This window comes from Heptranchias perlo, chromosome 35, assembly GCF_035084215.1.
Source record: "Heptranchias perlo isolate sHepPer1 chromosome 35, sHepPer1.hap1, whole genome shotgun sequence".
In the NCBI taxonomy this organism is placed as follows: Eukaryota; Metazoa; Chordata; class Chondrichthyes; order Hexanchiformes; family Hexanchidae; genus Heptranchias; species Heptranchias perlo.
This window is the reverse complement of record NC_090359.1, coordinates 20,376,835-20,402,596: the sequence shown is the minus strand read 5'-3', so window position 1 is coordinate 20,402,596 and position 25,762 is coordinate 20,376,835. Positions and strand designations below refer to the sequence as shown.

General features: G+C 52.6%; 1 protein-coding gene across 3 annotated transcripts; it reads right to left on the bottom strand.

Annotated features, from left to right (window-relative positions):
- Window positions 1–7,415: 7,415 nt before the first annotated feature.
- Window positions 7,416–24,707, bottom strand: LOC137302397 (zona pellucida sperm-binding protein 3-like). Of its 3 annotated transcripts, none has more exons than XM_067972040.1 (9): window positions 24,528–24,707; window positions 8,877–8,992; window positions 8,685–8,788; window positions 8,424–8,601; window positions 8,212–8,338; window positions 8,042–8,130; window positions 7,841–7,962; window positions 7,635–7,769; window positions 7,416–7,556 (listed from the first exon to the last, which is right to left on the bottom strand). In XM_067972040.1, the coding sequence occupies exons 1-9, from the start codon at window positions 24,540–24,542 to the stop codon at window positions 7,438–7,440; spliced, it is 1,005 nt and encodes a 334-aa protein (XP_067828141.1). In that variant the 5' UTR covers window positions 24,543–24,707; the 3' UTR covers window positions 7,416–7,437. The 3 variants fall into 3 exon arrangements, with proteins under 3 accessions (XP_067828141.1, XP_067828142.1, XP_067828140.1); XM_067972041.1 differs by lacking the exon at window positions 24,528–24,707 and adding an exon at window positions 12,866–13,340; XM_067972039.1 differs by lacking the exon at window positions 24,528–24,707 and adding an exon at window positions 9,891–10,406.
- Window positions 24,708–25,762: the final 1,055 nt, after the last annotated feature.

The window sequence follows — 25,762 nt, the reverse complement described above, 5'->3', positions numbered from 1 at the left end:
TGATACCAAACAACTCAACTATCACTTTACTGACCAACCAGCACCTTTTATACACAACCTGCACTCACCTGACTCCAATTGGACCAGATGAGGCTCAACGAGATCGATAGACTAACCTCGTGACAACAATTTCTTATTAAAAGTTTCGTATTTAAAGGGGCAGCTCCTCAAGTTCTGGCTGCACTTCAGTCCCACGCTCCTGATCTTTGGCCGCCCGGTGAGGAGGGGGGCGGGCAGGTCGGTGGACGTTCTCGTGGGCCTGCTCCTGGGCCTGTCCAAGGTGGCCATCCACAGGTCTAGGAGGATCGTGGTCCGTGGGGGCGGTCACTCGGCCTGTCTGCCTCTCTTCCGCGGAATGCTTCGCGCCCGGGTGGCCCTGGAGATGGAGCACGCGGTGTCTGCCGGTACCCTCGAGGCTTTCCGCGGCCGGTGGGCACCGCAGGGGCTGGAGTGCATCCTGGACGAGGAGAATAAAATTTTAATTTGAACACTTGGTTTTGGTTTATTTGGTTTTTAGTATTTAACCACACCCCACACCCCCTCCTTCTTATAAAAGGGGGGCCTAATACACAAAAAAAAAGAAAAAAAAAAAAATTTCTTATTAAAAGTTTCGTATTTAAAGGGGCAGCTCCTCAAGTTCTGGCTGCACTTGAGTCCCACGCTCCTGATCTTTGGCCGCCCGGTGAGGAGGGAGGGGCGGGCAGGTCGGTGGACGTCCTCGTGGGCCTGCTCCTGGGCCTGTCCAAGGTGGCTATCCACAGGTCCAGGTTGGTTGTGGCCCGTGGGGGCGGTCGCTCCGACTCTCTGCCTCTCTTCCGCGGCATTCTCCGCGCCCGGGTGGCCCTGGAGAGGGAGCACGCGGTGTCTGCCGGTACCCTCGAGGCTTTCCCCGACCGGTGGGTACCGCAGGGACCGGAGTGCATCGTGGTTACAGACAATAAAATTATGATTGAATTTGGTTCTTTTTTCTAATTGATCTGTCGGGATGACACGGGTCTCCCATCATCAATAAAAAAACTGGGACACGTTTATCTCTAAACCCCCTCCCTCCACTTTATAAGGGGCTTAAACAAAAAAAAGACAGAACGAATGGATTTATTGCCGGGGGTGGGGAGTCCTTTACCCTTAGAGACTGATGAATTAATTATCGTTGATCGAATGGGATTGTTGTCTGGGAGGGTGACAGTCTGTGGCTCCGACCCAGGGAGCCTCTTTTTATTAAACAGGCCATAAGGACGACACTGAGTTGCACAAATTTACACCTCCCCCCACCCCGCCCATCCCCCCGACCACCCCGCCCCCCCGCCCCTCCCCCGACCATTTTAAGGGGCGCCACTAATGAAGGAAGTCAAACGGAAAATGTACTTTCAACAAAACAAAAGGAGACTTATAACTAAAGCTAAATCCTAATATTGCTGCTCCTCTCAATAATTCGCTCCATTCCTTGCGGTGCCCACCGGTCGTGGAAGGCCTCGAGCCTATCGGTGGGCACCGCACGCTCCTGCCCAGGGAGCCTGGCGCGCGGGCACTCAGCGTCGGATGGGTTTTCCGGCAGCTTCTACAACTGGCCGGAGCCGGGCGGGATCGTCGCCTCGTTGAACCGGATCTGAAAGTTGGGGCTTTGGTCAGTTTTCATGTACTTTGGGATGTTGGTTCAGGCAGACTGTTTGTTCTTGTTGGTGGGGTCCTGTCCCTTGTGGGGAGGGGGCCCTTATAGATGATCACTGTGGGACTGAGCTTTGCCCATTGCCCCTGACCCGTGGCCTGCAAAACAGGACAAGGGCCCCCTCGCCCACCCCCTGCTGGTAACTAAAAGGACATCATGGAGAGGAATCAGACTGTCCAAACTCAAACTCCAAAGTAGAGGCAAAGTAACTCTCATTCCAATTGTCCTGTTTGGTCCAGTCTGATAAATGGGGTGATGGGGAATGGGGCCTGTCACACTGGGGGAACAATAACTTGTGATTATATCACCCCTTTAACGGAGCGAAACATCCCAAGGTCCTTCACAGAGGTGTAATCAGAGAGAAATCGACAGCGAACCAAAGGAGATATTGGGGAGGGTGGAGGGGATTAGGGAGGACATTCCAGAGTGTGGGATTTAAACGGCTGAAGGCAGGACAGGAAATGATGGGGAAAAGGGAGTGGGGGATGGAGAAGAGGCTGGACTTGAAGAAATGCAGAGTTTGTGGGAGGGAGGGGGCGGTAATAGGGAGCGCTCCTCTGAGGGTGCGATTTGAGTATCCTGTTTACGTAGATCAGAGGGAGAGTTACACTGCACCTGACCCGTGCTGTACCCACCCTGGGAGTGTTTGATGGGACAGTGTAGAGGGAGCTTTACTCTGTATCTCACCCGTGCTGTACCCACCCTGGGAGTGTTTGATGGGACAGTGTAGAGGGAGCTTTACTCTGTATCTCACCCGATCTGTATTTATTTTTATTAATTCATGGGATGTGCCGTCACTGGCGAGGCCAGCATTTATTGCCCTGGAGAAGGTGGTGGTGAGCCGCCTTCTTGAACCGCTGCAGTCCGTGTGGTGACGGTTCTCCCACAGTGCTGTTAGGAAGGGAGTTCCAGGATTTTGACCCAGCGACGATGAAGGAACGGCGATATATTTCCAAGTCGGGATGGTGTGTGACTTGGAGGGGAACGTGCAGGTGGTGTTGTTCCCATGTACCTGCTGCTCTTGTCCTTCTAGGTGGTAGAGGTCGTGGGTTTGGGAGGTGCTGTCGAAGAAGCCTTGGCGAGTTGCTGCAGTGCATCCTGTGGATGGTACACACTGCAGCCACAGTGTGCCGGTGGTGAAGGGAGTGAATGTTCAGGGTGGTGGATGGGGTGCCAATCAAGCGGGCTGCTTTATCCTGGATGGTGTCGAGCTTCTTGAGTGTTGTTGGAGCTGCACTTATCCAGGCAAGTGGAGAGTATTCCATCACACTCCTGACTTGAGCCTTGTAGATGGTGGAAAGGCTTTGGGGAGTCAGGAGGTGAGTCACTCGTCGCAGAATACCCAGCCTCTGACCTGCTCTTGTAGCCACAGTATTTATATGGCTGGTCCAGTTAAGTTTCTGGTCAATGGTGACCCCCAGGATGTTGATTGTGGGGGATTTGGCGATGGTAATGCCGTTGAATGTCAAGGGGAGGTGGTTAGACTCTCTCTTCTTGGAGATGGTCATTGCCTGGCACTTATCTGGCGCGAATGTTACTTGCCACTTATCAGCCCAAGTCTGGATGTTGTCCAGGTCTTGCTGCATGCGGGCACAGACTGCTTCATTATCTGAGGGGTTGCGAATGGAACTGAACACTGTGCAATCATCCCCATTTCTGACCTTATGATGGAGGGAAGGTCATTGGTGAAGCAGCTGAAAATGGTTGGGCCTCGGACACTGCCCTGAGGAACTCCTGCAGCAATGTCCTGGGGCTGAGCTGATTGGCCTCCAACAACCACTACCATCTTCCTTTGTGCTAGATATGACTTCAGCCACTGGAGAGTTTTCCCCCTGATTCCCATTGACTTCAATTTTACAAGGGCTCCTTGGTGCCACACTCGGTCAAATGCTGCCTTGATGTCAAGGGCAGTCACTCTCACCTCACCTCTGGAATTTTGTCCATGTTTGGGCCACCGAGCATTGGTGAGCAGGTTATTGGAGAGTAAGTGCCGCTTGATAGCACTGTCGATAACACCTTCCATCACTTTGCTGATGATTGAGAGTAGACTGATAGGGCGGTAATTGGCCGGATTTGATTTGTCCTGCTTTTTGTGGACAGGACATATCTGGGCAACTTTCCACATTGTCGAGTAGATGCCAGTGTTGTAGCTGTACTGGAACAGCTTGACTAGAGACGCAGCTAGTTCCAACCCGTGCTGTACCTGCCCTGGGAGTGTTTGATGGGACAGTGTAGAGGGAGCTTTACTCTGTATCTAACCCGTGCTGTACCTGCCCTGGGAGTGTTTGATGGGACAGTGTTGAGGGAGCTTTACTCTGTATCTAACCCGTGCTGTACCTGCCCTGGGAGTGTTTGATGGGACAGTGTTGAGGGAGCTTTACTCTGTATCTAACCCGTGCTGTACCTGCCCTGGGAGTGTTTGATGGGACAGTGTTGAGGGAGCTTTACTCTGTATCTAACCCGTGCTGTACCTGCCCTGGGGGTGTTTGATGGGACAGTGTAGAGGGAGCTTTACTCTCTATCTAACCCGTTCTGTGGTTGACCTTGAATTTGTCCGCCTTGACAGTCTTCAAATCAAACCTGTCCCATTTTCCAGCAATAACATCCCTCACCTCAATGACCATAACATTTACACCGAGAATAAACTCTCAATCCGAGAGTGCTCCTGTTTTAATGAATCCTCGAACACATTTATCACTCTGATCGATTCTTCATTTGCCCGTTATTTTCCAGGACAGAATCAAACATCTCCGAGTGAGGCCGAGCACAGCTCGGGGTGGAATCAGAGACCTCCTTCTTCCTGGGTCAATGGGGCCCATTCCCTGCTGACGGAGTTACACCAGCTCACCCGGGCCTCCGCCGTGTCACCCCAGAAAAGCAGCACACGGACTGGTGAGGGTGTTCCTCCCCACTGCAAAGGAACTTTCTGGGCCTTGCCCGACTGTTGTCTTATGTGAAGATTTACATCCTTCAAATGTCGATGCAGCAACTTTGAGAGGAGACGGCTGATCTTTGGTGTGAGTGCAATCAGCTGGTTTTATTTGACCATTTCTCTCACTACACTGGTTAGCGAGGGTTTGGCAATAAACTCGTGGGATTAGAGCAGTGATGAGTTTTATTTAATTAAAACATTCGAGATTCCCCTATTTAGAATTTTAATGTGACTTGTCCTGGGCTCTGTTGTGAGCTGTCGGGTTCAGTTGTGGTCTGTAACTTTTGAGTTTGTGTGATTGTGGTGGGAGGCTGCTTTCGTGCAATGCCGTAACCAGGGAGACAGCCCATAATAGAGCAATCAACATCCACAGGGAATTCAGAGGGGCAAAAACAAGAGTGAAATCGATGGCAAGGCCCAGACTGGGGCCACTCAGGTCAATGATTGGGTGCACAAAGTTCAGCCCCTCCCCCCACTGATATGACTGCATCTTCAACTCTTCTTGGATGATTGTTGTGGGCCGTGGCTTTGAGGACTCAACACCCAATAGGGGGCAGTGACACTGGAGGCTCCATTAGGGAGCCCACCTTGTGCTCAGTCCAAACCCAAACAGGAGCAGGGGATTGAACAAGCTGACAGTGGAGATGCAAAGAGACCATAAGAGATAGGAGCAGGAGTCGGCCATTCGGCCCCTCGAACCTGCTCCGCCCTTTAATGAGATCACGGCTGATCTGATTTTTACCTCAACTCCACTTTCCCGCCCTTCCCCCATATCCTTTGACTCCCTCGCTGATCAAAAATGTGTCTAACTCAGCCTTGAATGTATTTAATGACTCGGCCTCCACAGCTTTTTGGGGTAAAGAATTCCAAAGATTCATGACACTCTGGGAGAAGAAATTCCTCCTCATTTCCATCTTAAACGGGCGACCCCTTATTCTGAGACTATGCCCCCTAGTTTTAGATTCCCCCCATGAGGGGTAACATCCTCTCAGCATCTACCCTATCGAGTCCCCTCAGAATCTTGTATGTTTCAATAAGATCTCCTCTCATTCTTCTAAACTCAAATGAGTATAGACCCAACCTGTTCAATCTTTCCTCATAAGTCAACCCTTCCATACCTGAAATCAACTGAGTGCAGGAGATGGTCTCATCACTTGGGAAGGAAGAAAGCAAAAGATGGAATTGTGAAAGTTCTCAATTAGCTGCTCCTTTTCTTCTCTATTCACGGAGAGATGCCAACTAGTTCAAAACCCCCTAACCTCTGCAATTATTTGGATCCTGGCTAAGGTCAGGTCCTGCCCTTCACCCAGGGGAAGATGCAGTATAACAGTTGTATAATGGTGTGTAACAGTGCCAGCTCCCATTGGTTCCCAGTCACCCCATTTACACAGCAGGGTGAATTAGACAATAGGGAAAGTACAGCAACAAGAGCAAAGTGTATCCAGGCCAGAAATGGTACAAACCCACTCCTGGCCCAGTCTGTAAAGCAAGCTCATAGATACTGGACCCAATGGAAGAGAGTCAAGATCCCACCATACAAAGGGTTTTGGTGCATCCATTAGCAAAAAGCTCCCAGCTCTCCCTCAACACAAACAGGGTGAGAAGATTCTAGCCAGCAAAACCAGGGGTCATTTGAGAGTTTATGGAGAGCACTCTCAAACTCACCCTGTAACAGGAAGGGGTTTGATTCCAGACTAAACAGCAGGTGCTCTGGGCAATGAGACTCAAGGAAAAAAGTGCAGAGGACACAGATTGACCGAAAGCCCCACTGTCCAAGAGTCTTCAGATAAAGGGCAGAGGTCTTCAATCTTGGGAAAAGTTCCAAGTCCACCATCCTTAAACCCGAGTAGTCTTTGGACAAGTAGCTCCACACTGGAACTCTGAGCCCATGTGGGGTTTTATTATTATTGGCCACAGAGCACCAAAAGGAGACAATGAAATAACTTCGGCCCAACAGCCAGCACACACCAGTATCTCAGGCCAGTACCACTGCTCTGCAACTCATTGGCACCTTCCCCCAGAAATGAGGTCAGGGCAGTAGTTACACCCACCACCCATCCCTGAACTCGGCCTGAATACACCAGCCATTGTGCCACTAATTACGTACAATAGAAATACAGAAGGCAGCCATTTGGCCCATCCCAGCTCTTTGTAAGACCAATCCAGTTAGTCCCATTCCCCCACTCTTTCCCTGTAGCCCTGCAAATATTTATTCAATTCCTTTTTGAAAGCCATGATTGAATCCGCTCCCATCACACTGTCAGGCAGCACATTCCACATTGTAACTACTCGCTGCATAAAAAAGTTTCACCTCACGTCGCATTTGGTCTTTTTTTGCCAATCGCTATAAATCGGTCCTGGGGATCTCAACCCTTCCACCATTGGTGACAGTTTCTCCATGGACTTTATCAAAACCCATCATGTAACACTTCCATCAATTCTACTTACAGCAGAGAAGGAGAAGAGAACCACCCCAACTTCTCCAGTCTACCCACATAACTGAAGTCCCTCATCCCCAGAACCATTCCAGCAAATCCTATCTGCAACGTCTTCACATCCTTCCTAAAGTGCGGTGCCCAGAATTGGACAACACTCCACTTGTGGCTGAACCAGTGTTTTATAAACGGTTCATCATGACTTCCTTCCTTCTGTACTCTCTGCCTCCTCTATTTATAAAGCCCAGGATCCAATAGGTACGTGGACCCATTAAACCCCATTTCAACAGAAGGAACCAATGGAGGATGGCCGAGTGTTCACGAACTTGCCCTCAACATGCAGTGACAAATGAGCAACCAGCCATTAGAAGCAAGTAGTCACTGCTTTATTGGTCATTTGATAACTAGTTGAACTGGGTTTGCTTGTGTTTCCTGTACAGGAACAAGGCGATCAAAGAAGCAGAGATTAGAGAGACAGCGCTCACACTCAGGGCCAAGATCAGGACCACCTCAGACTCCACACCTAAAAAGCAACAAGAAACCAATGGTTAGAGAAGGAAATACTGAGGGGAAAATGGAAACTAGCAGTCGGCCAACTCACCACCTGGAGACCTCTCCTGCATCCTTTGCTCAACCTCATTCAGGGGCTCAGTTGCCAGGTCTGTCACATCAGGATCCAGAATGACCAGGGGTCCAAGTGAGGCCTCACCCTCCCACTTCAATTCAGCATCACTCTCTGCAATATCAAACATTCCAGTTAGAGAGGGTAAAGGGGGACCTCCAACATAGAGAGGATCAATGTCCTACCAGGTCCAGATACAAGATCCCTCCTTCCTCTGGAATCAAGTCGGAATTCCCTCGTGGCACCACAGTTGCCCAGACGACAACAGGCACATACATCATTGGTCGATTCTTCCAATGGGATCCAGCTAAACCAGAGAATCAGTTTATCAACCAGGTTGTGCATCACTTCACACAACACATCCCCGTGGGAGAAAGGGAACTTACACATTCTGCATCTTGTGGAAAGTACAAGCTTTGTTCATGGAATCTCTCCGATCCACTGCAGCAACTTTCAGGTGACAGGTGATGAAAATCTGAGGGACACATTCAATACAAGTTGTTATTCAGTGACTCCCCTCCCAACATGGGGAGCCCAATGATCGGCTTCCTCTTACCAGGGAACGGTCATCTCCAAAGAAACGGAACGCATCCAGGTCAAACTGGAGTTTGTCCAGCTCACGTTCATCTCTGGGCAACACAAAGGTTGAAAAGGAGTCCTCGGCTTTGCTGTCCAGGAGGCAACTGAAGAGTCAAAAAAAGGGCCATGAAGTGAATCAAGTGAAGCCATTGAGAGGAGAGCAGCTGGAGAAAGCAGAGAGCTCCTTACCCATGGTAGTCAATGATGTTGTATCTTGGGGTGGAATCCTTGTCTGGGCTCAATGTAGCTGCACAGCTGTCAATGTAGAGCTTCAGGGGCATGTGGTTGGTCATTGAAACAGAGGCCTCAATGTGAATGAGGTCACCCAGGTAGTAGACAGTCGAGGTGCGCTCTGTAAGCCAGTCATCTGAAGAACAAGAGTTGGAGACAGTGGGTGTAACTCCCATTGGGCAACGACAGGAAAGCCCTCCCCGTCCACCCATCACATACCATTCATTAGACGCAGAGAGAATGACAGAAGCCCTTCTCCAGACTTGGTCGAGCTGAATGGGATCCAGGTGGGCTTGATGGGGTTACTGCTCACATTGCCCTTCCTGGAAAGGACAGTGGAGTCATTTTAGGACAAGTTCAAAGAACTACAGCAGCCGTAGATCAGATTTGCAATAGAGTAAAGATTCTTACCTCAAATAGTGGCACTGGATGGGAATGACAGCTCCATTAGTTCTCACAATGACTGATCCACCAGCATTTGGGGTGTGGTTCAGGTGGGTGGTGTAGACCAGGAAATCTCCAGCCATCTGAAAGACATCAGGTGAAGGAATGAAGAGCTGGTCTCATTGGACAAAAGCTATTTCTGGTCATTTTCCTGCCCTGTTAAGCAGCAGTTTGAGGAGTTTCAGTTGCTCCCCAATGACACGTGATTGAAGCAGCTCCACCATTGAGTGAAGTTGCCTGGAGCAGCCTCTGTTACTCTGCTCAGTCCACCTTCTATTACAGGGGACTTCAGGCCTGCAGTCACAAACCCTGAAATGATTTGGCTCGGCCAGGTTACATGAGAATTCTACCCTATATAGAATAGAGCTTCCACCGTAAGGGGCTTCAATTGACCCCTGGGATGGAGCACTAAACACAACATCACTTTTAAACCTCATCTGTGTCCGTGGAATCACGGAGGGGGTCGGCAGGTCTAAGAACCAAACGTGGAGTTCCCCTTTAATACATTGTAGCCCAATTATCCCACGAGTTTAGTCTTTCAAGAGAAGTCCCAACAGGTTCGACAACCCTGAACATCCATTGACCTGAAGTTGAGGCAACAGACCAGAATATCCATGAGAAGGAAAAGGATAAATCTACAGAGGAACAAAAGGAAGGACTTGTTTGGGGAAATGTAGGTGAAGGTGCAAGGCCAATAGAATTGAAAATCAAAGTTAGAGAATAGGAAAGACCAGTTAAAGAAAGTTGTAGTGTCTTGGAGACAAATTAGAATCTTTGTTAAAAGAAAAAGATGAAACATGTCAACAAAGTAGTTTCACACTGGGTGTGAGTTAACATGTCAAGAACCTGTACAGGGATTGGAGGAAGAGTTCAGGGATCTCCTCAAACTAAGTGGCTGGAGTTTCACCCAATGTTAATGAGCTCAGAGTGAGGAGTAATCTACACAGGGAAATTGGAGCAAGAGTTGAGGAATCACATTACCTGCAATCTGCTGCCACATTCATGGAGCCCGTAGTCAAAGAGGACGGTGTGGTTCTGAGAGTCGACCCCAGTTGGCCGACAACCTGCTGTCCCCAGGGTCAGGTCAGCAGCTTTAATCAGGTGCCTGGTTCCAAATAAATCCATGTCTACCCTCACCAGCAGGTTCTGCTCTCCACACTGCACCATCACAGTCTGCAGTGGGGACAGACTTCTCCCCTCAGACAGGCTGAAATGGGAACCAAAGGGAGGGGCAGGCGTGGCCTTCTCAATGCTCCATGGGAAGTCCCTGTTTCTAAACCGCTGCCAAGTATCAGAGCAACAAACAGCTCCGACCAAAACCAACAGAGAAACCAAACCCTTCACTAGTTGCCCCATAATACAAACTATTACAGCTCAACTGGGAACTGAGAGGAGCCTCCTGATTGCTTTTATACACAACCTGTAGTCACCTGACATCAATTGGACCAGATGAGGCTGAACGACAGAGAGAACTCTCATTGTAAAAAGGGAAAACACCCCCTCACCCCCCCTTCTTATAACAGGGGGGCCTAAAACACAAATAAAAGGGGGCCTAAACACACACATAGACTAAATTCATGATGCAATGGAATTACTCCAGGTTGGAGACAATCTGGGCCTTTGAGAACGAGACAAGTTTTTTTTTGGCTGGTTTTGTGTGTTTTCGGCCCCCCTTTTATAAGAAGGGGGCGTTTGGGTGTGGTTTTTTTCCAAAAACCCAAAGAGAACCTAAACCAGTGTCAAATTAAGATTTTATTATATCGGTCCAGGACGCACTCCGGTCCCTGCGCTGCCCACCGGCCGCGGGAAGCCTCGAGCGTGCCGGCAGACGCCGCGGAAGAGAGGCAGACGGTCTGAGCGACCGCCCCCCCGCGGGCCCCGTCTAGCCTGGACCTGTGGATAGCCACCCTGGACAGGCCGAGACAAGTTCGGCGTGTGATTGGATCCAGGTCTGAACGGGGTCCACTCGCCTGATGCAATCTGCAGTGATCTGTTGAGGTAGGGAAGCTGATTGGATGAGGAGAGTTGGTCAAGTCTTGGCCTATTTAAACTAAACCAATAGGGGCGATGCTGGGGTCCCCAGTGCCAATGACAGAGAGACAACAGCACACGTGCCCCTCAAAACTGAGGAGGTACCACAAGTATAATTAAACATAAACTCATCATTTCAATCAGAATGTTATTACTCGTGTCGATAAGGTACTCTATCTCCTGCGGTGCCCACCGATCGCGGGCGGCCTTGGGTGTGCTGCCTCTACCAGGGCCACCCGGGCACGGACAAGACCGTGGAACGGGAGGCAGATAGTCGGAGCGACCGCTCTCCCCTCCTCCCCCGCTCTACCCCCTCCCACGGACGTGCCCATTCCAAGGCCGTCTTCGCCAGGCCTTGGGTCAGAGGTCCAGTTCTTTCAGAATTTTCCTTCCCTCCGAAGGACTGGGTTATCGTTGGAGAATCTTGCAGCAACTCCCGTGCCTCCTACTCCGGCCCCTTGCACCCCCCGCCCCCCCCGACTCTGGCCAGTTTGCGCACAGCAAGATCCCGCAAACAGCAATGAGGTTAATGTTCTGTTTTAGTGATGTTGGCTGAGGGATAAGTATTGGCCCCAGGACACCACCCCTGCTCGAAATAGAGGCCATGGGATCTTTTACGCCCCCACCCCGAGAGGGGCAGACGAGGCCCGGGTTTAACGCCTCATCGGAAAGACGGCACCTCCGACAGTGCAGCGCTCCCTCAGTACTGGCGCCGGGAGTGTCAGCCTGGGATTATGCGCTGGAGCCTCCGGAGTGGGGCTCGAACCCATAATCTTCTGACTCAGAGGCTATAAATGCTTGCTCCTTCTCCTTTCTTGTTGGACTGTGCCACAGAGGCCTGGTGGAGGACGGTGAGCCCCTTGTGCATTTCCCTTCAACGCCAGCTGAGGGAGACAGAGCACCAGTCTAAAGACGCACCACATCATGGTCAGACACCACGTTCGAAGACTGTCGCTCCTCAGACTCGCTGAGACAGGGGAGAGAAGCCCTGCCAGGGGCCAGGGGCCAGGGCCACACTCCCCCTGGAGCTGTGGGCCTCTTCCCCCTCCCATTCCAACCTTCGGACGAGCGACCAAAACAGGTAACGCAGACTGGATCCGGGGCAGAGGAGCCCCAACCTGCAAGAGACAGATTGCAACAACAGGAGGAGGCCGTTCAGCCCCTCGAGCCTGTTCCGCCATTCAATCAGTTCATGGCCGATCTGTATCTTAACTCCATTTGCTCCCTATCCCCCGATACCCTCACCCAACAAAGATCCATCGATCTCAGTCTTGAAATCTCCGATTGACCCCCCAGCATCCACTGCCTTTTTGGGGGGAGAGAGTTCCAGATTTCCACTCCCCTTTGTGTGAAGAAGTGCTTCCTGACGTCACCCCTGAACGGCCTAGCTCTAATTTTAAGGTTATGCCCCCTTGTTCTGGACTCCCCCCACCAGAGGAAATAGTTTCTCTCTATCGACCCTCTCAAATCCTTTAATCATCTTAAACACCTCGATTAGATCACCCCCTATTCCAATGCTCTCCTGGCCGGCCTCCCATCTCCCACCCTCCATAAACTTCAGCTCATTTAAAACTCCTGCTGCCCCCGTATCCTAACTCGCACCGAGTCCCGTTCTCCCATCACCCTCCCTGTGCTCTCTGACCTACATTGGCTCCCGGTCCGGGAACGCCTCGATTTTAAAATTCTCATCCTTGTTTTCAAATCCCTCCATGGCCTCACCCCTCCCCTATCTCTGTAACCTCCTCCAGCCCTACAACCCTCCGAGATCTTTGCTCTCCTCCAATTCTAGCCTCTTGCGATCCCTGATTTTAATCGCTCTGCCATTGGCGGCCGTGCCTTCAGCCGCCCAGGCCCTAAGCTCTGGAATTCCCTCCCTAAACCTCTCCGCCTCTCTCTCCTCCTTTGGGACGCTCCTTAAAACCTACCTCTTTGACCAAGCTTTTGGTCACCTGTCCTAGTATCTCCTTATGCGTCTCGGTGTCCAATTTTGTTTGATAATCGCTCCTGTGAAGTGCCTTGGGACGTTTTACTACGTTAAAGGCGCTATATAAATGCAAGTTGTTGAAGTGGTCAACAGCAATGAGAAAAATCTTCTTCTACAATCCAACGTCATTGGAAACGAGATTTCAGGTACACGGGCCTTGTGGGCCTCAGGTTTCTCCCCATTGGGGCACAAGGCGTCTGGGGCCTGCTGTGTAGGATGGCCAGAGCCTGGAGCCGGATTGGAGGGAAGGCCGGGATTTGGAAGAGAAGGGGGACAGTCTCTGATCTCCGTGGTCCTGGTCTGCCCCAAGCTCCACTGCGTCCCAGGAAAGCGACTTTGAAATTCTCGCTTTGCCGACTGATCCCTCCAGGGCCTTGACCCTCCCTAGCTCTGTGACCTCCAAGTCCTCTTTCATTGAGTGTGCCCCCCCACCACTCCATCAACACCAGCCTACTTCTCGTTCCCCAATCCCCCATCGGTGGCCACTTGCCCTGTCCTCTGACTCCCTCCCTCAGCACCTCTGCCTCGTCACCTCCTTCCCTGCTTTCAGAAAGACCCTCCTCTGAGCCCGTGCTTCTTCCCCCTTGACTCTCCTCCTACCCATCTTCCCCCCCTCCCCCTATCGGCTCGCTATCCTGCCAAGCGCTCTGAGACGCCTCTTCGTATGTGGTTGGTGCAGCACAAATGTAAGATGCTGTGTTTATATCGATGAGGAAATAAAACAGAGGCCAAGGGTGAAGTTCAGGGAGCCAAGAAGTTCTATCCTCCATTTTGAGCCAAGAGGTTTGATCCTCCATTTTGAGTTGAGAAGTTTTGTCCTCCATTTTGAGTTGAGAAGATCTATCCTCCATTTTGAGTTGAGAAGATCTATCCTCCATTTTGAGTCGAGACGTTCTGTCCTCCATTTTGAGTTGAGAAGTTTTGTCCTCCATTTTGAGTTGAGAAGATCTATCCTCCATTTTGAGTTGAGAAGATCTATCCTCCATTTTGAGTTGAGAAGTTCTATCCTCCATTTTGAGTTGAGAAGTTCTATCCTCCATTTTGAGTCGAGAAGATCTATCCTCCATTTTGAGTCGAGAAGATCTATCCTCCATTTTGAGTTGAGAAGTTCTATCCTCCATTTTGAGTCGAGAAGGTCTATCCTCCATTTTGAGTCGAGAAGTTCTATCCTCCATTTTGAGTCGAGAAGTTCTATCCTCCATTTTGAGCCAAGAGTTTGATCCTCCATTTTGAGTCTATAGACATTCAAGTTGTGGTCAAAGAAGAGAGTGAGAAAGAAAGGACTTGCATTCATATAGAACCTTTCACATCCTCAGGACGTCTCAAAGCACTTTACGGCCAATTAAGTACTTTTGACGTGCAGTCACTGTTGTAATGTCGGGAAATGTGCCAGCCAATTTGCGCACAGCAAGATCCCACAAACAGCAAATGAGATAATGACCAGATAATCTGTTTTTTTTAGTGATGTTGGTTGAGGGATTGGCCCAGGACACTGGGGGAGAACTCCCCCCCCTGCTCTTCTTCGAAATAGTGGCCGTGGGATCGTTTACGTCCACCCGAGAGGGGGCAGACGGGGCCTTCGGTTCAACGTCTCATCCCTCCGACAATGCAGCGCTCCCTCGGTACCGGCACTGGGAGCGTCGGCCTGGGATTACGGGGCTCAAACCTCTGGAGTGGGGACTCGATCCCACGACCTTTCTGACGCAGAGGCGAGAGAGAGAGAGAGAGAGAGAGTGCGAGCCACTTGATGGGACTGTGTCTTCGAGCTAATTGCTGATCCTAATTAACTCCTGTTGAGCAGCCCCTGGGACGAGATTCATTCAGAGTTAAGGAAGTGCTAAGGAAGTGTCTAGGCCCCCAAGCACTGTGCTCCCAACAGTAGGATGTCGAGTGTCTGCTAAAACCCAAGAGCGCCACCATGAAAGGTCGTTTTGTAGCGTCAGATCCAATTAACTCGCGGGAACAGCTGAATTTTATGTACTTGTATGGAGCCACTGGGTTTCCTTAGATCATCGCTTACCTGTGCCTGACTCGACTTGGCTGCTGTCCCAGATCTTGAGCCGGCCAGACCTAAGCAATCAAACTCTCTGAAAGGATCTCCTCGATGGCTCAGGGTCCCGCAGCGGAGATGGAGGTCCCCCAAGCAGCCCCGAAGATCGTCTCGGCTACGCAGAGGAAGAAGGAACCTGCCTGTGTTGCCCCTTACAACCCTCCCAGATCCCTGCGCATCCCCCGATTTCCATCGCTCCAGCATTGGGCGGCCGTGCCTTCAGCCGCCCAGGCCCCTAAGCTCTGGAATTCCCTCCCTGAACCTCTCCGCCTCTCTCTCTCCTCCTTTAAGACGCTCCTTAAAACCCACCTCTTTGACCAAGCTTTTGGCCACCTGTCCGAATATCTCCTGATGTGGCTCGGTGTCAAATTGTGTTTGATAATCGCTCCTGTGAAGCGCCTCGGGGACGTTAAAGGCGCTATATAAATGCAAGTTGTTGTTGTTGTACTAAAAAAAAAACCAGGGAATTGGCGGATGCAACTGGAAATTGGTTTCGAAGTTAAATTCAAGAGAAGAGCTCGTATTTACGTAACTCCTTGTGCCATCCTTGGGACGTCCCAAAGCGCGTCAGTGCCCATTTGAAGGGTGGTCACTGTCATAGGGGCAAACGTGGCAGCCATTTTGCGCACAGCATTGTCCCGTAATCGGCAAAATGAGAGGAACGACCCGTTAATCTGTTTTTTTGGTGACATTGGTTGCGGGAGGGATGTTGGTCTCAGGGCCCCCCCGACCCTGAGGCGAATTCTCTGCTCCTTTTCAAATGGGAGCTTGGCCGTTCTCTTGAAGAGGCAGATTGGTCCTCAGATTTAACATCTCGTTCGAAAGGTACCTCCGACAGGGAGTGGAGATCACCAACCAGCCTTTGCAAATGGCTCCGCTGGTTGGCACCCAGTCCCCACTCAGATTTTTGCAAAACGCCTCAAGCTTTTATCCGCTAAAGACAGCAACTTGCATTTATATAGCGCCTTTCATGTAGTAAAACGTCCCCAAGGCGCTTCACAGGTGCGATTATCAAACAAAATTTGACACCGAGCCGCATCAGGAGATATTAGGACAGGTGACCGAAAGCTTGGTCAAAGAGGTAGGTTTTAAGGAGCGTCTTAAAAGGAGGAGAGAGAGGCGGAGAGGTTTAGGGAGGGAATTCCAGAGATTAGGGCCCTAGGCAGCTGAAGGCACGGCCGCCAATGGCAGAGCGATTAAAATCGGGGGATGCGCAAGAGGCCGGAATTGGAGGAGCGCAGAGATCTCGGAGGGTTGGAGGAGGTTACAGAGATAGGGGAGGAGGCGAGGCCATGGAGGGATTTGAAAACAAGGATGATAATTTTAAAATCGAGGCGTTCCCGGACCGGGAGCCAATGTGGGTCAGCGAGCACAGGGGGAGGGGGAGACGGGTGACGGTTGACGGGACTTGGTGCGAGTTAGGATACGGGGCAGAAGACTTGTGGATGAGTTCGAGTCAATTCCCTTGTGTTCCGTGTTCCCACTGCAGGGGCTGAGAACTGCTCTGGGTTAAGGAGGGTGGTAGTGGTGGGGTGGCAGGGGGGGATATCTGCCTGGGTTCTTGCTCCCAATCGGCATCCATTGCTGCGCCTGCGTATGAATTGTGGGGTGAGGACAAACTCGGGCTCGGTCGTGATGCCACATGTGGTCGAATAGCCCGCCAGCACTGACTCTCCAGGCCCGCGCGGGATGGAAGGGCCACTCCGGCTGGGTTGTTGGGCCCGTACCCCCAGCGCCAGTTAATGCTCTCGGGAAGAGTGAGGGGGAAAATAGGGGCAAAAATCAGACCGAGGTGATAGATGCACCAGACGTGATTGGCTCTTGTTCCCTCAGTCGCGGAGCTCCAGCAATGACTGGGGGCTTGTTTAGGGAAAAGATGGAGAAAACCAGCCTGGGCCGCAGCTGGGGAAAGGCAGCTGGAGAGGGCTGAACAAAAACTGTACGGTCAGCAAACTCATCGTGTATTGGTTACACTTCACAGAATTCCCCAGTCTGGGTCCCCTTTTCACCTTTTACTCAGGCTGTCTGTCATCGTTTGCCCTCTCTCTCCCTCTCTCACACTCTCCCTCTCTCACACTCTCTCTCTCCCTCTCTCTCACACTCTCTCTCTCCCTCTTTCACATTTTCTTTCACACTCTCCCTCTCTCACACTCTCCCTCTCTCACACTCTCCCTCCCCCTCTCCCTCTCTCACACTCTCTCTCTCCCTCTCTCTCACACTCTCTCTCTCCCTCTTTCACATTTTCTTTCACACTCTCCCTCTCTCACACTCTCCCTCTCTCACACTCTCCCTCTCCCTCTCTCACACTCTCTCTCTCCCTCTCTCTCACACTCTCTCTCTCCCTCTCTCTCACACTCTCACGCTCCCTCTCTCACTCTCTCACGCTCCCTCTCTCACACTCTCCCTCTCTCACACTCTCCCTCTCTCACACTCTCTCTCTCCCTCTCTCTCACACTCTCTCTCTCACTCTCTCACGCTCCCTCTCTCACACTCTCCCTCTCTCACACTCTCCCTCTCTCTCACACTCTCTCTCTCACTCTCTCTCACACTCTCTCTCTCCCTCTCTCTCTCCCTCTCTCTCACACTCTCTCTCTCACTCTCTCTCACACTCTCTCACGCTCCCTCTCTCACACTCTCCCTCTCCCTCTCTCACACTCTCTCTCTCCCTCTCTCACACTCTCCCTCTCTCACACTCTCCCTCTCCCTCTCTCACACTCTCTCTCTCCCTCTCTCACACTCTCCCTCTCTCACAATCACACTCTCTCTCCCTCTCTCACACTCTCCCTCTCCCTCTCTCACACTCTCCCTCTCCCTCTCTCACACTCTCCCTCTCCCTCTCTCACACTCTCTCTCTCCCTCTCTCACACTCTCCCTCTCCCTCTCTCACACTCTCCCTCTCTCACACTCTCCCTCTCCCTCTCTCACACTCTCCCTCTCTCACAGTCTCTCTCACACTCTCCCTCTCTCACATTTTCTTTCACACTCTCCCTCTCGCACACTCTCCCTCTCGCACACTCTCCCTCTCGCACACTCTCTCTCACACACTCTCCCTCTCGCACACTCTCCCTCTCTCACACTCTCCCTCTCTCACACTCTCCCTCTCTCACACTCTCTCTCCCTCTCTCACACTCTCCCTCTCTCACACTCTCCCTCTCACACTCTCTCCCTCTCTCACTCTCTTTCACCCTCCCTCTCAGCCTCCCTCTCTCACACTCACTCTCTCCCTTTCACACCCTCCCTCTCACACATTCTCTCTCTCCCTCTCACACACACCCTCACTGTCTCTCTCACACACTCACTCTCTCTCTTTCTCTCTATCTCACTCTTTCTCTTTCTCTCTCACACACTCTTACTCTCTCTCTCTCTCGCTCTCTTTGTCTCCCTCACACACTCTGTCTCTGTCTATGTCTCACTGTTCCTATCCAGTCCCTACCTCGGTCTCTCTCTCCCCTCTATCTGTGTGTGTGTGTGTATCTCCTCTCTGTCTTTACTCCCACCCTCGGTCTCTCTCGTTCCCCCCCATCTGTCTCTCTCTCTCTCTTACACCATTAGTTAATTGTGTCTGCTTCACCTCGATCGTCTCTCATTGAGCTGGAGATAGAAATCCCACAGCCTGTTGTCATGTCAACCGGCCTGGAGGAAACCTTCAACTTGTATACTGATACTTCTGGCCTTCCGCTGTGCAAGAAGCCAAGTCACAGTAGCAGTCACCAGGACTGACAAGATGGGGCCTACACGAAGGCTGTGTGACCTTGCACTAATTTGACAGGGTAGGAGTCTTCTAGAAAGCCACCTAGGAACAGGAGGAGGCCATTCAGCCCCTCGAGCCTGTTCTGTCACTCAATTAGATCATGGTTGATCTGTATCTTACTGCCTTAGTTCCCTAACCCTTAAAACCCTGACCTAACAAAAATCTTTGACATTTTCAATTGACCCCCGGCCTCAACAGCTTTTTGGGGGGAGAGAGTTCCAGATTTCCACTCCCCTTTGTGTGAAGAAGTGCTTCCTGACATCACCCCTGAACGGCCTGGCTCTAATTTTAAGGTTATGCCCCCCCTTGTTCTGGACTCCCCCCACCAGAGGAAATAGTTTCTCTCTATCGACCCTATCAAATCCTGTAATCATCTTAAACGCCTCGATTAGATCATCCCTTAATCTTCTACACTCGAGGGAATACAAGCCGAGTCTGTGCAACCTGTCCTCGTAATTTAACCCTTTTAGCCCCGGTATCAACCAACCTGATGCTACCAGGGAGCCGGGATAGCAGTCGGGAGGCGACTGGGCGCGTGGGTAACCCGCCCAGTGAAATCGGTCCGTTCCCCACGCGATCGCGGGTAAATTGAAGGCGCTTACCGTGGCTTCCGCGTTTCCTGTCGTCAACCTGCGCAGCGGGCGGACCGTGCACCCGCATCACAGGCTGTCAGCTGGAGGAGCCCTATTTAAAGGGGCAGTCCTCCAATGCTGCTCCTGCAGCAAAGAACCAAAAGTACAGAATGGAGCAGCCCAGGGGAAAGGCTGCTCCCAGATTTAACGATGCCTAATTCCAGGTCCTTCTGGATGGGGTGAGGAGGAGGAGGAGGGAGGTTTTCTACCCAGTGGACGGGAGGAAGTGGCCTGCCTCTGCCACCAAGAAGGCCTGGCTCGAGGTGGCAGAGGAGGTCACCAGCAGCAGCAACGTCTCCTGCACCTGGATCCAGTGCAGGAAGCGCTTCAATGACCTAACCAGGTCAGTCAAAGTGAGCACACTTACTCATTCTCCTACACTCCGTCTTCCACATCACCGCCCCCACCCCACAACTCCTGCACTGCCAACACTACTCTATCACATCACTCCTCACACCCACTCAAACCTCATCCTCATCTTACCTGCACTTACTCACCTCCCCAGTACTCATCCCACCACTACCACTCAACCCAATCCTCATACAATCTCATGGCTCTGTCTCATACTCACCCTCTGATGCATCTCTTTCACGGTCAGCCTCACCCAAACCAATGCATTCAACGGTTGACCACGTCACCACCCCTCACTCACGCCTCTCTACTTTCTCCCCTTATAGGAGAAGAGAGCCCAGAATGCACGGGAGAGGGCGAAGACCGGAGGGGGGGGCCACAACATCAGGTCGTCCTCACGGACTCGGAGCAGGAGGCTCTGGAACTAAGCCATACCCTCGAGTGCCTGTCCGTCGGGGACGCGCGACTGCCACCCGACAAACGGCTGGTGACAGAACTTTAACATTCAGCACACACAATAGAAAATGATGTTAACATGCCTCGCCATCTTCAGCACCTCAACATCTGTCATCATGCTTAATATTGCCTTCTGTTCTCTTACAGGGCCTTCAGCGACCGCCGTGATGGCGGAGGGCGATTCCTCAGAGGACCTGCCGGCCTCTGAGGGGGCCCCGTCACATCTGAGCGAGCCATCCACCAGCGCAGATACACACACCTCGGTGGGTCCCCGTCCTCACTTAGTTGGGGTCGCACATGGTGAGTCACCACACACATGTGAGCACGAGCAGACACTGGTGGCAGGGGCAGCTGTGGAGAGTCCGCCTCGGTGGGAGCACTCCTCTCCAGGCTCTGCTCAGCTGAACCCTGGGGGCCATCCTTTAAAAGGAGAATGATCGAGGGGCAGCAGCACATCTGCGAGGTGCTGGAACAGGTGCCTCACGCACTCTCCACAATCGCGCAGAGGATGGAGGAGTCCAACTCCTGCATGAGTGGAATGATGGCACAGGTACGGGAGGGAATCTCTGAGATAGTGTCACAGGGACGTGAGGGCATCTCTGAGATAGTGTCACAGGTACAGGAGGGAATCTCTGAGATAGTGTCACAGGGACGTGAGGGCATCTCTGAGATAGTGTCACAGGGACGTGAGGGCATCTCTGAGATAGTGTCACAGGGACGTGAGGGCATCTCTGAGATAGTATCACAGGGACGTGAGGGCATCTCTGAGATAGTGTCGCGGGTAAGTACGGGAATGTCTGAGATGGAGGGAAGGCTAGCCTCCATCGAGCTTCAAGCACGGCTCACCAATGAGTCCACTGAGGCCCTGACAACGGCCCTTCGGACTCAGGGTGAGCAACTTTCTGCCACCTTAAACAGGCAGGTAGATACACTCGCACTGGCCTCACAAGGCTTCACACATGTCCTCCAAACTGTCGTCCAGCAGGGTGGTAGGAGTGATGTGGGCCTGGCCCAGGAGAGGGATGATGGCGAAAGAGGACATGGAAGTGGGGACGCCACTCAAAGCACTCCCACGTCTCACCCGTAGCCCCCCTCTCAACCAGTACCCTCAATGCTGCCTCCTCTCCAGGTGGCCGAGTCTGCCCCTGCACAGGTGCAGGTGGAGCAGTCTTTGGAGGGGCCCTCATGGGCACCGAAACCCAGAGGGCGTAGGCCCAAAGCATCTAATCGGTCAGGGCATGAACAAGAGCAACCTGCCACTACCTCTGCTGCATCCACAGGGGAAGCACCATGTAGGAGTAGTCGGAAGCAGAAGGCAAAGGTTTTGTGAGCACAAAGGGGATGCACAAGGGCGTTTGACGGTTTGTCATGTTTTTTATTTATATTGTTAATGGCACGTTAAATATTATTATTGTTACCACTACTGCCACGTCTTGGCCATTCTTGACTGGCTTGTGTAATAAGTCCCTTTCATGAGGTTCACCATGAACACCCACACTTGATGCCACCCATTGGGTCACCCTACAGTGGGTGTATGTGTAGTTGCACGACTATTTTGTGCAGGTGCCTGTGACGCAGCACTGTGTTGTGGAGCTCCACGTGGCGGAGGTGGACGCCATGCCTGGCGAGGCCGGTGATGTTGCTCGTCCTCGGATGAAGTGACGAATACAGTCATGGCGCCCCCCCCATCCTGACGGTGTGAGTTTGAGGGGGTCCGCAAAGTAGGTCAATGTGTTTGCACAGCAGAGTTTAGGGTATAAATTAATAATTTTGAGTGGAAAGACAAAGGTGTTGCAGCCAAAACTTTGTCTGAAGTGACAGAGTGCCCTGCTGCAATAAATGAGGTTCCCCCCCCCCAAATAATCCTTTGCATCTCCCACTGGCTGCTGGCTGAAACACGTCTGCTCCGACAGGGAGTGTTTCCCACAGCACGGGAAACACTCCCTTTCGGATGAGGAGGTAAACCGAGAACCCGCCTGCCCCGTCAGGCGGTCGTGAATGATCCCACATTACTATTGGAGGGAGAGCAGGGGGGGGCGTTCTCCCCCTGGTGAGCTGGGGCCAGTAATTCTCCCTCAACCCACGCCCAAAAAAAAAACAGATTAGCCGGTTAGTCACCTCATTTTTTTTCTATTTGTGGGATCTTGCTGTGCGCAAGAAGGCTGTCACAACAGAGCCTGCATTCCAAAGAAATTCTCCGCACGTGATGAGCTTTGGGACATTCCTGAGAGATGAGATAAAGACGCTAAATTCTTTCTTTCTGCTATTGTTTCTTACTTTCTCTCTCTCCCCTCTCTCCCTCCCTCCCTTCCTCCCTTCCTTTCCTTCCCTCCCTCCATCTCCCTCCCTCCTCCCTTCCTTTCCTCTCCCTCCCTCTCCCTCTCTCCCTCCCTCCCTCTCCCTCCCTCCCTCCCTCTCCCTATCTCCCTCCCTCCCTCTCTCTTCTTCCCTGCCTACCTCTCTCTCCCTCCCTTCCTTTCCCGCTCTCCCTCCCTCCATTCCGCTCTCCCTCTCTCCCTTCCTCTCTCTCTCCCTTCCTCTCTCTCCCTCCTTTCCTCTCTCTCTCTCTCTCCCTCCCTCTCTCTCCTCCCTTCCTCTCTCCTCTCTCCTCCCTCCCTTCCTCTCTCTCTCCCTCCCTCCCTTCCTCTCTCTCTCTGTCCCTCCCTCCCTTCCTCTCTCTCTCTCCCTCGCTCCCTTCCTCTCTCTCTCTCTCCCTCCCTCCCTTCCTCTCTCTCTCTGTCCCTCCCTTCCTCTCTCTCTCTGTCCCTCCTTCCTCTCTCTCTCTCCCTCCCTCCCTTCACTCTCCCTCTCCCTCCCTCCCTTCCTCTCTCCCTCTCCCTCCCTTCCTTCCTCCCTTCCTCTCTCTCCCTCCCTCCCTTCCTCTCTCTCTGTCCCTCCATTCCTCTCTCTCTCTCCTCTATTCCTCTCTCTCTCCCCTCTATTCCTCTCTCTCTGTCCCTCCCTTCCTCTCTCTCTGTCCCTCCCTTCTCTCTCTCTCCCTCCCTTCCTTTCTCTCTCCCTCCCTCTCTCTTCCTCCTCCCTCTCTCTCCCTCCCTCTCTCTCTCCCTCCCTTCCTTTCTCTCTTCTCCCTCTCTCTTCCTCCCTTCCTCTCTCTCCCTCCCTTCCTCTCTCTTCCTCCCTTCCTCTCTCTCCTCCCTCTCTCTCTCCCTCCCTTCCTTTCTCTCTCCCTCCTCTCTCTTCCTCCCTCCCTCTCTCTCCCTCCCTCTCTCTCTCCCTCCCTTCCTTTCTCTCTTCCTCCCTCTCTCTTCCTCCCTTCCTCTCTCTCCCTCCCTTCCTCTCTCTTCCTCCCTTCCTCTCTCTCCCTCCCTCCCTCTCTCTCTCCCTCCCGTCCTCTCTCTCTCTCCCTCCCTCCCTCTCTCCCTTCCCCCCTTCCCTCTTTCCTTTCTTTCTCTCCGGCAACGAGGCAACAAAGTGTTGCTGATAATGGAAGTGTGGGGAGTGAGCCTTTGGCTCGATGGTTGCATTTTAATCTTCTTAAATGACTTATTTGTTTTCAGGATGTAACAAGACGTCATTTACTGCCCCGGGAAGGTGGTGGTGAGCCGACTCCTCTGGCGGCCCTTACGTTGCTGCTGCTCCCACGGTGGTCTCGAGGGAGGAAATTCACCGTCTGGCTTCAGACGTTGAGGCCCCACAGGGCAACTCGCACCCCTACCCCCCACCCCACAAACTCTGGGACCTGACCCCAAGCAAGGCTCAGCACCCGGGGGGAGAGGAAGGGCAGGATATTAGATGGGGGGGGGAGAAGGACAAGCTGAGTCAGAGAGCAAAGGTCGCTCAGTGGGTCTCTCTCTCTCTCGCCTCTGATGTCAGAAGGTTCGTGTCCCCACTCCTGAGACTTGAGCATTAAAATCCCAGGCCGACACTCCCAGTGCCGGTACTGAGGGAGCGCCGCGCTGTCGGAGGTGCCGTCTTTCGGGTGAGACGTTAAACCGAGGGCCCCGTCTGCCCCTCTCAGGTGGACGTAAAAGATCCCACGGCCGCTATTTCGAAGAAGAGCAAGGAGGGGGGGGGGCGTCCTGGGGGCCAATATTTATCCTCAACCAACACCTAAAAACAGATTATCTGGCTCATTTATCTCATTGCTGTTTGTGGGATCTTGCTGTGCGCAAATTGGCCGCCGCGTTTCCCTACGTTACAACAGTGACCGCACGTCAAAAGCTGTGAGGCGCTTTGGGACGTCCTGAGGTGGTGAGAGGCGCCACGTAAATGCAAGTTCTTTCTCCCATGAGAGTCTGAGCTCGCTGTTCTTGCAGGATCCACTGCAGGTTAATGAGAGGGCACCGTTTTATTTTTTTTCCCTTCTCGGCCTAAGCTGTGCTCAGCCCAGTCTGCTGTTTACCTCCAAATGACTCATCTTTTTCCTCCTGCAGTCACCGGCTCATCTCAGTCACCGCACTCCCCAGAGCACCCACAGGAAACTCATAGCCACTCTCAGCAACTGCGCACTTCACTCAGAAAAAAAAAATTAAAGCTGGTTTCACTGCAATGGTTCTTGATACCCTGAGGTAATAATCGGAGGGGGCGAGGTGGGCCTGGTTTATTCATTGTTCTATTAATTGTCGTCGCTTTGGAGGGAGGGGGGAGGGGGGAGAGGGGGGTGGGGGGGGGTGAGGCGCCGCCTCTCCCCTCCCTGAAGGCGGTGCCTCTCCCTGGGGTCGTAGGTCGAAGGGCGCCGGGCGTGCCCGTACAGCGAGTGTTGGCAGGGGGTCGTCCGTGCTAGCGAGGAGGTGGATCGCAACTCGGCCCCATCCTACCTCCACCCAGTGCTCACTCTTCCCAACGGTAGGGTTGCCAACTCCGGTTGGACACGTCCCTGGAGGTTTAGTCACATGACCTCCTGCGCTCCAACCGCCCCACCCGGTCGAACAGCCTTTCGCCGCGTCATCTTTTGATGTTTTTACAACTAATGAATAAGTGTTCAAAGAAAGCAAGAAACCACTGCGATTTCTCTCCCCGGGGCATTGTCCTGAAGATTAATCGTCAATTCCTGGAGACCCCAGGGACAATCCTGGAGGGTTGGCAACCCCCTGACTGGACAGTTGATCAGGAGGCAGCAAACTCTTCTCCCTTCTGTAGCCCAGGAGATTGCCCAGGCCCGATTGCAGCACCACAAGGCTCTGTCCCTGCGCCCACCACCCCCCCAATAGCCCCCCACCCGACCAGGAGTCGAACTAGGAGTCCTCTTACGTTCTGCCTGACTCCACCTTGTCCCGGGCAGCGCAGTTACCCTCTGGCCCCCTGTGATATCGGTCGGCCTACGGTCTGCTGCGGGCCTATCCCATAGAACGCACTCCCTCTACCCCCTGTACCCGCTACGTGCCCTGTCCCGCAGTGGCACTGTTGGGGGGGGGAAGGGGTTTGGGGTTTGGAAACCGTCCCGAGTGCCTAGACCTTCTGGTCGGGTGTGATTTCAGCAACCACCCCCCCCGACTTTGCGCTGACCCCGCTCGATCTCCCGAGGTCAGGGTCCTTTGGCAGGCTCACGTCTGTATTTCTGTTGCCAGCTGTTGAGCCTGGGGGGGGGGGGGGCGGGAATGGGGGAGGGAGGGGCGGGGGAGAGTGGGAAAACAGCTG